Genomic DNA, 16,045 nt, shown 5'->3' with positions numbered 1-16,045 from the left:
CCCACCTTCCTCGCAGCGGCCCTGGCAATGCCCTCGATGTAATTGTTCCAGCTCATGTTTCCTGTGAACGTTAGGCCAAGGAGCTTGAAAGACGTACTCTCAGCTAAAGAGTTGTTGGCCATTGCTATAGGTGGTAGAGAAGGTTTCCTGTAATTATTGAATGAAACCAGTTTTGTCTTGGTGGCATTGAACGTTACCATCCATTTTTGTCTCCATTCCACTACTGATTTGAGGTCATCCTCCAGTGTTTCTGCCATTACTTTAGATATATGTTCATTTGTTTTCCTGTCGTGCCTGCTATAGAGTGTGGTGTCATCAGCATATATACCCATCTCAGAGGCAATTTTATCGGGGAGGTCATTTATGAATATCAGGAACAGCAGAGGACCAAGGATAGATCCCTGGGGCACTCCGGCATTTATATTATATTGTTTAGACGTACGACCGTCGAGGACAACCTGGATTTTTCTCTTATCTAAGAAGAAGAAGTAATATGGGTATGTCCTATTCTGAGTCTGGTTAGTACTACTTCTTCTTTCCTTATTTTCCGATATCCAGGATACCATTCCTCGATATTAGGTTGGATATTTTGAAGTTTGTTGTTTGCTTGGTTAATGGTGTAGTAATTAATGTTTCTATAGGATGGGAAGATTTAAATTTTGTTGTATAGTTTTATTTCTTTTAAGAATTTCAAGATTTTGTTTGGGTCTGTATTGTTGAATAAGTCTTTCAGGTCTTTTGATTGGTAGTATTTTAATCGAATTGAGTTAAAATCATGGCAGTAGATTAATATGTGTTTTACTGTAAATGGTTCATGACAAGTAATGCATGTTGGGGGTAACTCATTTTTTTGAAGATGAGAATGAGTAATATGGGTATGTCCTATTCTGAGTTTGGTTAGTACTACTTCTTCTTTCCTTATTTTCCGTTATCCTCGATACCATTCCTCGATATTAGGTTGGATATTTTGAAGTTTGTTGCTTGCTTGATTGTTCCATATTTCTTGCAATTTATTTCTAACAAACTTGTTGATTATTGGTTTGAGGTCTGAATGGGGGATTTTGAAATCAGAAATATTTAGGTGTAGTGATTTTTTTTTGCTGCTTTGTAGCTTTTTCATTGCCGCAGATGCCAATATGACGAGGTATCCAGCAGAATATGATTTTTTTTGCTTGTGGATAATTGGTTTATTCTATGTAAGAGTTTGATGATTAATGAGTTTGTCAATTCTTGGTTTAATAAGGATAAAAGTGTTGATTTGGAATCTGAGAAGACGATGAACTTGTTGGATTGGTTTGCTGTGATGATGTCTAGGGCTAAGTTGATGGCCAGGATTTCAGCACTATATATTGAAGCATTGTTCGGAATTCGTCGTTGCAGTTGTGTGTTATTAAGTACAGCAGCACACCCTACTTTGTCTTTATTTTTGGATCCATCAGTATATATGTGTAAGTAGTCACAAAAAAACATTTATGATGGATTTGGTTTTTTCTTGGAGGGTGATCGAGTTTGTTTTAGTTTTGGGATGTTTAGTGACGTCTAATATAATTGTTGGAGGTTTTTGTAGCCATGGGAGTGTTTTTGAAGTGACAGTTTTGTATATGTGGGTAATGTTTATTTGTATTTCATAGAGGAGTTCTTTTATGCGAAAGCTGAAAGGTTTAATAGTGTTTTCTTTTATGTTGAGGGGTAGGTTAAATTGGGATTCAAAGATAGTTTTGTAAGCGAGGTTTAAAGCAAGTTTTATATAGTACTGTGTTCCCAATTTTTGCCTTCTTAGGTTTAGTGGGAGCTCATTTGTTTCTGTATATAAGCTTTCTACTGGGGAGGTAGTGAAAGCCCCTGTTGCGAGTCTTAGACCTTGATGGTGTATTGTATCTAATTTTAGTAGCTAAGATTTTCTAGTTGATCCGTAAATGAAACATGCATAATCTAGTTTGGAGCGTATTAATGTTTGGTAACGTTTAATGAGTTTTTTTTCTGTCGGCTCCCCATTCAGTGTGGGCTATAGTCTTTATGAGATGGATGGCTTTGTTGCATTTGGTTCTCAGATGATTTATATGTGGGATAAAGGAGAGTTTATGATCAAATATAACGCCAAGGAATTTATGTGGTTTGACTATTGGGATTTCTGTATCAAAGAGTTTGAGAGTTGGGTCATTATACATTTTGTGTACATGGCAGAAATGTAGACATTTGGTTTTTTTCTTTTTAAAGCCGTTTTCTGTGGTCCATTTGCTTATTTTGTTTAGGCATTGTTGAAGTTGACGTTCTATAGTATGGATGTGTTTTGATCTATAGCAGATCAAGAAATCATCCACATATAGTGAGTCTTTTATACCAGGGGTAAGACATTTTGGGATGTTATTAATTTTAATGTTAAATAACGTGGTAGAAAAGATGCATTCTTGCGGAACTCCCATTTTTTGTTCTTTCGAGTCTGAGAAAGTGTCATTTAAAAGGACTCTAAAAGTTCTGTTTTTTAGGAAGTTGTTAACAGGGGTAATCTTCCTTTTAAGCCGAGTGTTTTTAAGTCCCTCATTATACCATATCTCCATGTGGTATCATAAGCTTTTTCAAGGTCAAAGAAAAGTGCAGTGAAATGTTCTTTTTGGAGGAAAGCTTCACATATGAATGTTTCGAGTCGGACAAGGTGGTCAATTGTCCCTCTTCCTTTTCTGAATCCTGTTTGTAGGCTGGTTATTAGATTGTTCGTTTCAAGTTACCATGTTAATCTTTTATTGATCATACGCTCTAGTATTTTGCTAATACAGCTGGTTAAAGCAATTGGTCGGAAGTTTGTTTGGTTTGTCATCGGATTTGGTTGATTTGGGTGATCTGTTGTGTTTTGGAGTTTTGGAATAGGGATAATAGTGGCCTGTTTCCAGAGTGTAGGAATGTTACTAGTTATCCATAGATTATTGTATATATTAAGTAGGTATGTAAGAGAAATTTTTGGCAATTGTTTTATAAATTCATAGGAAATTTCATCTGGGCCAGCAGCTGTGTTACGGGTTTTGGCTAGTGAGTCTTGGAGTTCTGTAATCGAAAAAGGCAGGTTATAGTTTTCCGTATTTTCTGATTGAAAGTTGATATTTTTCTTTTCTTTTTCTTGCTTAATATTTTGGAAAGTTCTTTCTAAATTTTGGGAGGATGAAATTTGTGAGAAGGTATCTGCTATGTGGTCTGCAATGTCCTTTTTATTTGTGAGTTTTACATTGTTTATGGTGAGGTGTTTTATTGGATTACTGTCATATTTTGCTGATATCTTTCTGATCATGTCCCATATTGTTTTAGTGTTTGAATTTAATTTTGAAATATAATTTTTCCACATAGTTTTTTAGGATTCTTTGATAATTTGTCTGGTTTTGGCTCTGCAGTTTTTGAAGAAATATAAATTTTCTTTGATTGAGAGTTGAATTTTTTTAGAGCTGCACGCTGTGCTCTTATAGCTTCTTTACATTGGTCATTAAACCAGGGGTTGTTAAATTTTGTTGAGGGAGAAGATTTAGGTATGCATTTCTCTGCTATAGATGTTAAGGTTTTAGTGAAATAGAGAAGATGGTCTTCATTACTGGGATTAGATTCGGGTTTAGTTTTGATGAGCATAATTTTTGAAAATTTTCCCAGTTAGCTTTATGGATATTCCAGCGTGTTTTTGTTTTTTTTCGGAATGAGGATTTGAGTTTGAGGATAATAGGGAAATGATCACTTCCACAAGTATCCTCATACACTCTCCAGTTAAAATCTAGGAAGATGGACGGGTCACATAGAGTGAGGTCGCATAGAGTGAGGCTTGTTTGTTAGCTGGCTGTAGATAAGTGTTTGCTCCATTATTGAGGAGGCATAGATGGTTTTCATCTAAGAAATTTTCTGTTTGTTTTTCATTTCCCCATAGTTGACTGTGGCTGTTGAAATCGCCCATGAGAATGAATGGCTTGGGTAGCTGTTTATTTAAGTCTGTTTTATTTAAGTTTTCATTTGGTTGTAGATATAGGGAACAGATTGTTAGTGTTTTTTTTAGGTTGATGGTAACTGCAACTGCTTGGAGAAATGTATTCAACTTGGTTTCACTTTGAGTTATATCGTTGTTTATTAAGATGGATACTCCACCGGATGCCCTATTTCCTTGTTTATGTATGTAGTCATATGAGGTATATTGTTTTATGCAGAGTGTTTTCTGGGATTTTTTGTAGGTTTCTTGGAGAGCTATAACTGCTGGGCGATAAGATGCAAATGAGAAGGTGTAGTTCATCAACGTTCGTCTTTTTACCTCTTATATTCCATTGGATGAAGATTGGTTTGTGGGTCATTTTGTTGAGGTTTTGATTATCTGTGATCATTTTTTTTTGTTGCTTCGACTTGGTTTTGGGTTTTAGCCTTTTGGGTTGATGAAAGTTGAGAACTATGTGCAGGTTGTTGAGGGTTTCTCTTTGGCTCTAATATTTTTTTGGTTTTTTCCGTTTTTGATTTATCTTCTGTTTGGTCTTTCATTTTGGCTTTATTATTCGGGGTTCTAGATCTGGAATTTGAACGGGACCTGTTATCTATTTTGTTATTGTTTTGTTTTTGCTTTTGTTTGGGCAGTGATTGATGAGGGGTTTCTTGTTTTGCGATTTCTATTTGTTCTGTTTCCATTTCGTCTTCCTGTTCAGTTTGATTTTTTAGAGGTATTTCGTTTTTTTGTTTTTTTTTGATGGTTTGTTGTTTGGTTTTGGGAACATTTGTTCTTTGAAGTTTTGGTTTTGAAGAGGGGTGGTTTGGGTGGAAATAAGTATTTTATTGTTTTCTTTGTTTGTTTCTGGTTTAGTTTTTTCTATTTTTTGGGAGTAAATTATTTTTAGTTTCTTTTGAAAATTAGACAATTCGTTAGGTTCGAGGTTTATAAAGTTTTTCAATAAGTTCAAGGTATTTGTCGGGTTGATTGGTGGTGTTTGATTTTGCAGTAATTTTTGCATAGGTTTGGTTTTTGGTAAGTGCTTCTACGATTTGTTCTGCCTCTGGATGTTATGTTTGTATTTAGTGGCTAGAATTTCTTTTTGAAAAAGCGGGGTGTTCACCTTGGCAGTTAATGTATTTTGTCTCCTGGCATTCCTGTTCGTTATGATTTATTTCTTTGGTGCTACATTTAGCACACGTGGGATGTCCTCTACATACATCTCTATGATACCCAAACTTCTGACATTTGTAGCATCTCAGAGGGTCGGGTATGTAGATTTCCACTGGTTCAATGGTATAACCAATTTTAATTTTGGAGGGTATTTTAGGGGTATTGAATGTAAATGTGTTAGTTGCTATCTTTTCATTGTCTTTTTTAATAGTTATTCTTTTGAGACTGATAACTCCTTGGTTATGTAGCTCCTTTTGTATTTCTTCAGGGGAGGCAAGTGCTAATTCTCTGCTGCGAACTATTCCTTTAGATTGGTTAAGATTTTGGTGCAAGTCTATTATTGGGCCGAAAATGAAGTCGGTTACATGGAAAATCTGCAAAAAAACAATATAACGTACGTACTTGTCATTGCATGTACATGTCATATTCCAAAAATCACGTAAATCGATCGAGTAGTTTTTTTTTTATTTAAGAAAATCAAATATTAAAGCACAGTTAATCGAGAATAAGTCGAGCGCCATGTTGGATCGACACTATGTCAGCTAACGCCACCTAACAGCCAAATGCGATCCACGGATCAAAGAAGGGGGAGATAATTGACATATTTATTTATTTTTTTATTTTTTTTCCTGAAATGCCGAAAACAAACTTTTTCCTATTACAAATACAAATTAATAAAGTAAAAATAACGACTTCTTTTCCTTTTTAGGAATGTCCGATTCAGTTATTTATTTGAAATAAAATGTCCGAATCAGTTATTTATTTGGAATGAAAAAAAAAATAAACTGATAAAATAAGACGACTTCTTTTCCTAAGAGTCAACAAATTAATAATTTCAAATACTGATTTCATGTCCGAATCAGTTTTTTTTAAATAGACTTTAAGCGGACATGAAAAAAAAGGCGATTATCTCCCCCTTCTTTGATCCGTGGATCGCATTTGGCTGTTAGGTGGCGTTAGCTGACATAGTGTCGATCCAACATGGCGCTCGACTTATTCTCGATTAACTGTGCTTTAATATTTGATTTTCTTAAATAAAAAAAAACTACAATGACAAGTACGTACGTTATATTGTTTTTTTGCAGATTTTCCATGTAACCGACTTCATTTTCGGCACCAAGATTTTTATGCGGGGATGTTTTTACGTTATGTTTTGGAATGTTTTCATTTTCTCCAAGTTAAGACTTTGATTTTTGGTATTTTTTGTGGAGAAGTTAACTTACAAAATTGGGCCCTTGAATCAAGGAAGATGGCTAACATAAGCCACAAGGTTAATGTGTTTATGGACCAGAGGTGTCTATCCTCAAACACTATGATAAATTAAACATTTTGGTCAAATTTATCATCCAAGTGTATGCAGTTAGTTTGTTTGAGATCAAAACCAATAATTTTTTTTAACCAACAACAGTATATTTTAATATGATTCAGAGAACAAAACAGTTAACTGAAATCCAAATTAATGTTTTAAATTGTTCAAAATATAGTGCTTTTGCACTACTTCCGGAAAATATAATATCGATGATAAACTTAGATGAATTGGATGTGAGAGAAGAGGGCATTCAAACGATTTTGTCTATTAGGTAAATAAATATTTATTCATTAAATTTTATTAGTTTTCTTAATTTACCCAAACAATAGTTAGTTTTATTCATATTAGTTCGCAAAAATATAAAAAATAAGTGTTTTCAAATAATTTGGGGTTTTTTGTGTTGTTTTTTCCAGAAATAGTGAACAACTAAAAAAAAAAAAAAAAAAAAAAAAAAATGAAAAGGATTACTGCTATCAATTTTGCAGCCACACACAGGTCAAATTTGATTGATTTTTCTCAAAAAGTTGTATATGGGCAGAAAGCAAGACATAGACACATTATTACAAAGTCATTGTGCCAGCAAATTAGACCTTCATTTTCCTCAAAAGGAAATTATACAGAACAATTTAGTTCTATTATAAGTTTATATTATTACCTCTAATAAAAATTAAAATACATGGTTCTGTAACTTGTATCAAGTTGTTATATTGTGTAATACATCTCCACATATCTTTTTGAATTGTGAAATTTAAAAGACTTAGTTGCTAATTAGCTTTTTTTACAATTTTTGTTTAATCAATGCAGTAAAACTTTAGATATTTTGCTAGTTGTGATTCATAATTAAAATTATAATTCATGTATTTATTTTTCTTTCAATGTATTTCATATAAATATATCAATTTTAATTGAATATTTTATAAAAATAGTGAAATTTCAAAGTCAGTGTTGTGAAAAATGCTATGAAAATGAAGGATTTTTCAGCATTTTTCAACACGATTTTTTAAATTAAATGCTCAATTTTCTGTTCAAGATGGGAATCTAATTTTTGGTATATGTTCTTATCACATCAAATCCCAACTATCATCACCAGTGCCATGTTGATTTTCTTAAAAACGTTGCAAATCGACCTGCCCTAATGTCTGGATTTGAGTTACCAATTGACCCTAAGCCAGCGCCTTCTAACGTCTATTATAGAAACGATGTTTGATTGTTTCTCTGTCTTGTATTTGATAAGAGGAGATTATTATTATTTAGTATTTTAGGTTTTCTCTTATTTTGACTGGGCTTTTAATGATAGACCTTAGGGCTTGACCTGACCAGCCGATTGATCGGATCGGGCTTCTCCGACCGCCCGTCTAGCCTAGTACGAGGCCAAAGTTGAGTGTTGTAATTGATACCTTTATTTTCTCTAGGTATCAGTTGCTCAGCCACCAGGATCCTTTTCCTAGGCATTACGGGTTGCCACCCACAGCCAACAGGTGGCCCCATTGAGGGACTTTTACTCTCTGCAGGGGGGCAGACGGCGTATTCTAATGTCCCACTGACAGGGCCGCAACTCACTAGAAAACGATTCATAAAAAAGTAAATGAGCGTATATCACTAAGTATGACATCCAAACAATATGAACTTAAATGCATTTTACTTGTCAAACAATTCGTACATAAATAATAAAATTAGCTTAGTGAATCTTAATTTCAAAATCCATAAATGTAGCATTTTCTTTTATGTTCAAGTTTCAATTTCGAAAAATAAATAGCCGTCCATGTTTCAAGAAACATCTCATCATTAACAGATGATCAATAAAACCGATGTTTCCATTGAAATGTATCACCTTTTGCTTGTCTTGATGGATATATATATATATATATATATATATATATATATACACACACAAACACTAGTAGAAGACCTAGCCGAGGATACAGCATTGGTTTGAAATTTTAATGTTTTACAATTGGGTGGGGGTATAGTATGATTACAGTGCCACCCTTCTAAATGGTAAAGTTTATAAAAAAAAATGTTATGCCCATACTGCTTACTGCCAAAAATATTTGAAAATTCAGGATTACTGATTTAGGAGTTTATACTGTACAACAAATATATATAACATACACACATACCTAACTTATATATATATATATATATATATATATATATATATATATATAAGTTAGGTATATATATATATATATATATATATATATCCCATAAATGTTAATAATATAAAAGAAATTATCCTGTACATAGGTGTATATCTCTTGGTTGCACTGATTGAAATAGAGTGAATGTTTGGCATCTGGTAGAATGCCCTATCCCCAACAAAAATAAAATAAGAAACCCAAAACAAAGTGAAAAATACATATATACACACATACTTCCCCAGCTTTATATATAGAGAGGTATACATTGATAGCAGTGGATAAAGAATCACACAAGAAAATTGTTATATGTTCATAATGGTTATCTTAAGCAATCTGTCCAAAATCCAATTTCATCCAATGTTATGCCAGAGTTTGGCATAAGAAAAGACATAACAGTGTTTAATGCTAACAAGGAATCGAATCCCTTTAACTGTGAGGTTGTTGCACAGTGTTAGATGAAACAGGTGTTCCTCTAGAGAACACATTAAAAAGGAAGTAACTGCCTCAGAGATTTGAGGAGTAGAGTTATGTTCTCTGGCACATTTTAGAAAGAGACACTTTTGGATTGATACATGTTTTTTATTTTTCATAAAGGAGTCACCACTTATTAAGGTCCAAAAACCATTCGACGATAAGTGTTAATGTAAGATGGTAGTGTAGTAATTGTTAATGGTATATATAAATTGGGTAGAATTTGATTATTTAAGGTGACAGTTAAACAAGAACTTGTTTACATGGGACTTGAAGGTTACCATATTGTAGTTAACCAAGAAGCATGCCAATAGAACAGTGTTCCACTGGCAGGTAGTTCTAAGAAAGAAGCTTTCTTTTTTGTTTGCAAACTAAAAGTACTCTTAACAAACTGGAAAATAACAATGTCATATAAAGCTTAGATAAAGGTCATCAAAAAATGAATGGAGAAGCTTTTCAACAAAACAAAAGGATATAAGCTGGATCATCCATGTCTGGTTCTGGTGTGGAGAAATATGGTTGGATGCACAATAAATCCGGAATGAGAGACAGCGTTAAATTTGGAACTTTATGGCCAAGTTTTTTCATGCACCTGTGATTGATAAGAGAGAAAATATTTTCATTCGTAAAAACAAAAAAATTATTTATTATTGAAATTTTACTAATTTTTTTTTAATTTTGAAGAATTTGATTCAAATTAAAAACAAGAGTCATATACAAGACTTTATGTTCAATTACAAACTCTTTTTTTTTTTTTTTTTTTACACAGTGATCACCACTTATCAAGGCCCGGAAGCCACTCAGGAATAAGGGTTATTGCAAGTTATATTTCATGTTGAGGTTTGGGGATTTGTGGAATAGGTCGGCATACTTGGTTAGAGCAGTACAGAGAGGGAAAGTAAGAGAGAAAAAGACAGGAACAGAAAAATTTCCGACATCTCAGACTACTGGTCACCAAGTACTACCGACCTTTAAGCAGCTTTTTCTTCACCCTTTGTCAGAAAAATCACTCATTGAATGAGGACTGAATGACAAAATAGGAGAAGCGAGAGTTACTGGAGCTGCCGATAACACATCCACTGTATTATCTACTCTCCATTAAAAAAAAAAAAAAAAAAAAAAAAAGTGTGGGGGGGGGATGGGGACAAGATATGATTCCACTCAATGAGTAAAGTAACGATTCATTAATATTTTGTTCTAACATTAAATAACCAAAGAAAAGTTGATATGCCAAGCAATTCTCAGAAAATATGAAGTGAAAGAAGTACACAGAAGATGCAGCCAAGTCTGCCACTAAGAAGGCAGGTTTCTTCCACCAAACTAGATCATTTATTCTTAGTTTTTGACCTTGACGTGTTTTTATTTCTTTTTAGCTCCTTACATAAAGTAGCTTCATAACATGTCAGCAACAATTTCCATAAAAAAAATTCCTTTTTTAATTTTCAAAGGATGTTAAATTCCAGTGAAATTGTATTTTTAGCATTGTTTTTTGTGTTTCGTTAAATGGAAAAATTGTTTTATTTTAACCAAGAAAAAATACCATCTTTATTTGTATCTCAAAGCACATTCAAAAAACTGTTTTCAAAAATAAAAATCACTTATTGAAAAACAATCTAAAAATAAGATAAAAAGAATAAACTCCGAAGAAATAAAGAAAATTTGAGATAAAAAAAGTTAAGAAAAGTTATTTCCCTGATATGACAAGTTTCACTCTTTAAATAAAAAAATTTCATGAAATATCCAAATCTCAAAGCATAGAAATTTGAATTGCATCTCACAAACTAACTCTCACCTCCAAATTGATAATCTGTCTTGGGGATAGCGTTTTAAATTATCCAGAAGTTGCAAAATGCATTGATTTAAACAGGAACTGGTAGCCAAGTTCATATTGCCAAGCATTTCTCGTAATGCTTCTCGCACTAGGAAGTTAAAATCCTGAAAAAAAAAAAAAAAAAAAAAAAAATAGGATACATATAATTAAAATATATACAATAAATAGAAAAAATAGGATTGGGTTAGGGTCCAAGTGTAGTATTTTATTTATTTATTTTTTTTTTATAAAGGCATCAGCACTTATCAAGGCCAAGAGGTCACTTGAGGATAAGGGTTAAAGAGTGTATAGTAGACAATTGGACAATAAAGTAATCGTTAGTAATGTAAATTTGTTAACTTATATGGAACGGCTCATCAAAAACTTGTTTATATTAGACTTGAAGACAACCATATTGTAGTCAGCTGAAAAGCAGGAAAATGGGAGACAATTCCAAAGGCGTGCAGTTCTAAGAAAGAAGCTTTGTTCATAGAATCTACGTTTACGGTTAGGTATAGATAAAGAGTGGGGGAAATTATTGATAGTGTTTTCTGCTAGACGGGTGTTGCTTGTGAAAGTTTGCCGAGCACTTGTCATAAAAATAACAATAAAGCAGAGACAAACTCGCAACATCTCTTCTGTGAGATAGAGGTTGCAGGGAAGAGAAAAGGACATCCCCTATGAGGCTACAAAGTCTATTTTGAACTCTATCAAGGCAGGATAAGTTCTTTCTAGCAGCTCCTGCCCAGATGTGGCAACAGTACTCCATCCTTGGGCGCATCTGTTTCTTATATAGATAGAGAATTGCATAAGCAGCGAGATATATACTGGATCGATAGAAGGATCCCAACATTTTTCCAGTGGCCTTGGCAACAGATTTGATGTACGTGTTCCATTTAAGATCAGAAGTAATCAGAGAGAACTTGGTTGTTTACTGTCTTAGATGTGCTACCATAGATAGTAGTGTCATCAGCATAAATGTCTATGAATGATGTAAGGATGTGATTTGGAAGATCATTAATGTAGATCAGGAAGAGAGTTGGGCACAGGATGGACCCCTGAGGGACTCCAGCATTAATACTGTGAGCTTCTGATTTCTGCTCATCAACCAATATCTGTTTTGATGTTAGTTAATTTGTCCTTAGTTAATGTAGGAGTAACCCTTTCATATTACTATTTTTCCCCACATTAAAAACGATCTTGTGCCACATATTGCTCTCACGGGGAAGCAATTAAATACCAATATATACAATAAAATGAAAAGCAAAAACGATATTTAATGTAACCGAGTTCATAAATATTTAAATTGGAGTGCCAGTTAAATTCCCGTCACTTTTTTTTATAAATTGTGTTTTCAAATTTTGTAATTCAATTTTGGATGAGTAATTCAATTTTGGATGAGTAATTCAATTTTGGATGAGTAATTCAATTTTGGATGAGTAATTCAATTTTGGATGAGTAATTCAATTTTGGATGAGTAATTCTATTTTGGATGAGTAATTCAATTTTTTTTTTTTTTTTTTTTTTTATTCAATTTTCACCCCAAACAAGGCACAGTGCCACTTTGAAGCAGGGGGCTACTATTAGGGAATTAATTAGCGGGGTCATTATGAAGGGAGAAGAGTAGAAAGATGTTTGTTAACATTACACTTGAACTTCTGCATATCATTGCAGTTGGGAAAGCAGAATCCCGGAAGGGAGTTCCAAAGACCCGCAGTTCTGGGGAAGAAACTATTGGAGTAAAAGGCTTTCTTGCACCTAGGGATCTCCACTGTAAAGGGATGAGACTTAGTAGCTTGTCGGGTTTGTCGGGGGTAGTTACGTCGGGGAGGTACAAGTGTTTGCAGTTCGTCAGAGCATTCACCATTAAAGTATTTGTAGAACAGGCAGAGGGATGCAACATCTCGTCGATGGGACAGAGGTTGAAGCCCAGATGACAGTTCAGGACCTATCAGGTTTGCGACTCTTTTTTGAACCCTGTCCAGGAGCGAGAGACAAGCAGCAGATGCACCAGCCCAGATGTGACAACAGTACTCCATACATGGGCGAATGGTTGCCTTATAGAGGTATAGGATACTGGCAGGCGTAAGTAGTTTTCTAGCACGGTAGAGGGAGCCAACCTTCCTTGCAGCAGCCTTGGCAATGCTCTCAATGTATCTATTCCAGTTCATATTCCCTGTAAACGTTAGGCCGAGGAGTTTAAAAGAAGTACTTTCAGGCAATGTGTTCTTGGCCATTGCTATTGGTGGTAGAGAAGGTTTCTTGTAGTTATTGAAGGAAACAAGCTTAGTCTTAGCAGCATTGAATGAGACCAACCATTTTTGTCCCCATTCCACTACGGATTGGAGGTCATCCTCTAGTGTTTCTGCCATTTTCTTGGATATGTGTTCATTTGTTTTCCCCTCATATCTGTTATAGAGAGTGGTGTCATCGGCAAATATACCCATCTCCGAAACAATATTATCAGGGAGGTCGTTTATGAATATCAGGAACAATAGAGGTCCAAGGATAGACCCCTGAGGCACTCCCGCATTTATGTCATATTGTTTGGATGTACGTCCGTCGAGGACAACTTTGATTTTTCTATTACTTAAGAAGGATTTAATTACGTTATGAATTCTTCCAGTGATTCCATATGATCTAATTTTCCTTAGAAGACCATCGTGCCATACCCTGTCAAAAGCCTTAGATATATCAAGGGCCACCGCTCTACCCTCCCCTGTTTTATCCAATGAACGGTATATACGTTCAGAAACTACAGTTAAGATATCTGCTGTTGAACGGGCTTGCCTGAATCCATATTGTTTGTCAGTCAAGAGTTTAGCAGCTGTTAGGTGCTGGACTAGGGCTTTATTAACTAAGAACTCAAATATTTTGGCGAAAAGCGGGAGGAGGCTAATGGGGCGATAATTTAGTGGGTCAGTTCTTTCACCAGAATTCTTGAAGACTGGTACCACAGAGGCGGTTTTCCAGCAGTCGGGAAAACAAGATTCGTTAAGGCATCTATTGTAAAGTTTGGACAGAACTGGAGCAACCTCGGCAGAGCATTTTTTTAATAGCACAGCCGGGATGAGATCTGGTCCACATGCTTTAGAGGTGTCTAGGTTTTTTATAATAGCATGTACCTGAGAAGGGGTGATTTTCAAGTCGTCAAGTGTGGCGTCTGTTCGCAGAGGAAAATCAGGGAGTGAGTGGTGTACCGAGTTCAGTGTGGAGTTTGAGGCAAACCGACTGGCAAGCAGATTAGCCTTGTCAGTTGCCGTGCAAGCAACCTCATGATTGTTTGTTAGTGGGGGAATAATTGACTGTCCATTATTAACTACGCTGTTGTAGATTTTCCAAAAATCCCGGGTTCCTAATTTCTGTGCTTCGATGCGCTTTCTGGTGGTTTCAGAGTAATCTGACTTAGCTGTGTCTATCACTCTCTTACAATTATTTCTAGCTTCTATAAACTTCTGTTTATTTGAGCTGGACTTATGTCGGTTGAATCTGCGGAACGCATGCTGCCTTTGACAAATGGCAGCTGCACAAGCAGAAGTAAACCATTGGGGGGAGTGGGGCTTGCTATAGTATTTCCGTGCGGGAACATGTGCTTCAATAGCAGTTTTGAACCATTCAGTTGTCTCATTTGCACACTGTTCCGCTGGAAGAGTAAAGATATTTTGCCATGGGGCATCTCTGATGAGCTCCCTGATGGCTTCCCAATCAGCCTTTTTGTAATACCTCGTTGTTTTGAGTAGTGGGTCTTCAGTTTTAGGGCGAGAATTTAGGCTGATTTCTACCATTATCACAGCGTGATCAGCATTCCCGAGTGGGCTATGGGCATTTGTTGTACAGTCATTGGGAACTGTTGTCAGAAAGAGATCTAGAAGTGAGGCATGTTGATCGTGCTGGTCTGGGAAACGTGTCGGAAATGTAACCATCTGAGATAGGGAATGAGATATAGAGAAGCTATATGTGGCGCTACCAGCTACGTCTGTGTGATTTGAGAATCCTAGCCAGTTACTGTGGTGGACATTGAAGTCACCAAATACATGTATTTGTGCGCTAGTATCGAGGGAGAGTGCTATATCTATGCTGTCTGAGACTTTGTTTATTAGGGTACAGTCTTGGTTTGAGGGAGAGCGGTAGAGAAAATATAAGTAGCTAATATTGTGTTGCATATTTAGTCTGAAGCACATAAAGGCCTGGCCCTCTGATTCTAGTTTTATTTCTCTAGTTAGGGGGAGGGTGTTTCGAATATAGACTCCAAGTCCATGCATATGTCTGTCCGAGTCCTTACGGTAGAGTGGGAGATAAAGTCCTTACGGTAGAGTGGGAGATAATTTTGGATGAGTAATTCAATTTTGGATGAGTAATTCAATTTTGGATGAGTAATTCTATTTTGGATGAGTAATTCAATTTTGGATGAGTAATTCTATTTTGGATGAGTAATTCAATTTTGGATGAGTAATTCAATTTTGGATGAGTAATTCAATTTTGGATGAGTAATTCTATTTTGGATGAGTAATTCAATTTTGGATGAGTAATTCAATTTTGGATGAGTAATTCAATTTTGGATGAGTAATTCTATTTTGGATGCGTAATTCTATTTTGGATGAGTAATTCTATTTTGGATGAGTAATTCTATTTTGGATGCGTAATTCTATTTTGGATGAGTAATTCAATTTTGGATGAGTAATTCAATTTTGGATGAGTAATTCAATTTTGGATGAGTAATTCAATTTTGGATGAGTAATTCAATTTTGGATGAGTAATTCAATTTTGGATGAGTAATTCAATTTTGGATGAGTAATTCAATTTTGGATGAGTAATTCTATTTTGGATGAGTAATTCAATTTTGGATGAGTAATTCAATTTTGGATGAGTAATTCAATTTTGGATGAGTAATTCAATTTTGGATGAGTAATTCAATTTTGGATGAGTAATTCAATTTTGGATGAGTAATTCAATTTTGGATGAGTAATTCTATTTTGGATGAGTAATTCTATTTTGGATGAGTAATTCAATTTTGGATGAGTAATTCAATTTTGGATGAGTAATTCTATTTTGGATGAGTAATTCAATTTTGGATGAGTAATTCAATTTTGGATGAGTAATTCAATTTTGGATGAGTAATTCAATTTTGGATGAGTAATTCAATTTTGGATGAGTAATTTTATTTTGGATGAGTAATTCAATTTTGGATGAGTAATTCAATTTTG

General features: G+C 34.7%; 1 protein-coding gene across 1 annotated transcript in view; it reads right to left on the bottom strand.

Moving 5' to 3' along the window:
- LOC145291562 (integrator complex subunit 4-like) overlaps window positions 1-16,045 on the bottom strand; it is a 99,679-nt gene that overhangs the window by 43,874 nt on the left and 39,760 nt on the right. The window contains exons 10-11 of the mRNA XM_080137625.1: window positions 10,824-10,966; window positions 9,508-9,623 (exon numbers count right to left, since the gene is read on the bottom strand). Of these exons, the coding sequence (XP_079993751.1) occupies window positions 9,508-9,623; window positions 10,824-10,966 (259 nt within the window). The remainder of the gene's footprint in view (window positions 1-9,507; window positions 9,624-10,823; window positions 10,967-16,045) is intronic.

The sequence above is a fragment of the Euprymna scolopes genome, chromosome 12 (genome assembly GCF_053919585.1).
Source record: "Euprymna scolopes isolate OS-2025 chromosome 12, ASM5391958v1, whole genome shotgun sequence".
In the NCBI taxonomy this organism is placed as follows: domain Eukaryota; kingdom Metazoa; phylum Mollusca; class Cephalopoda; order Sepiida; family Sepiolidae; genus Euprymna; species Euprymna scolopes.
The sequence above is the reverse complement of the archived record's forward strand: the minus strand, read 5'-3'. Positions and strand labels throughout refer to the sequence as shown.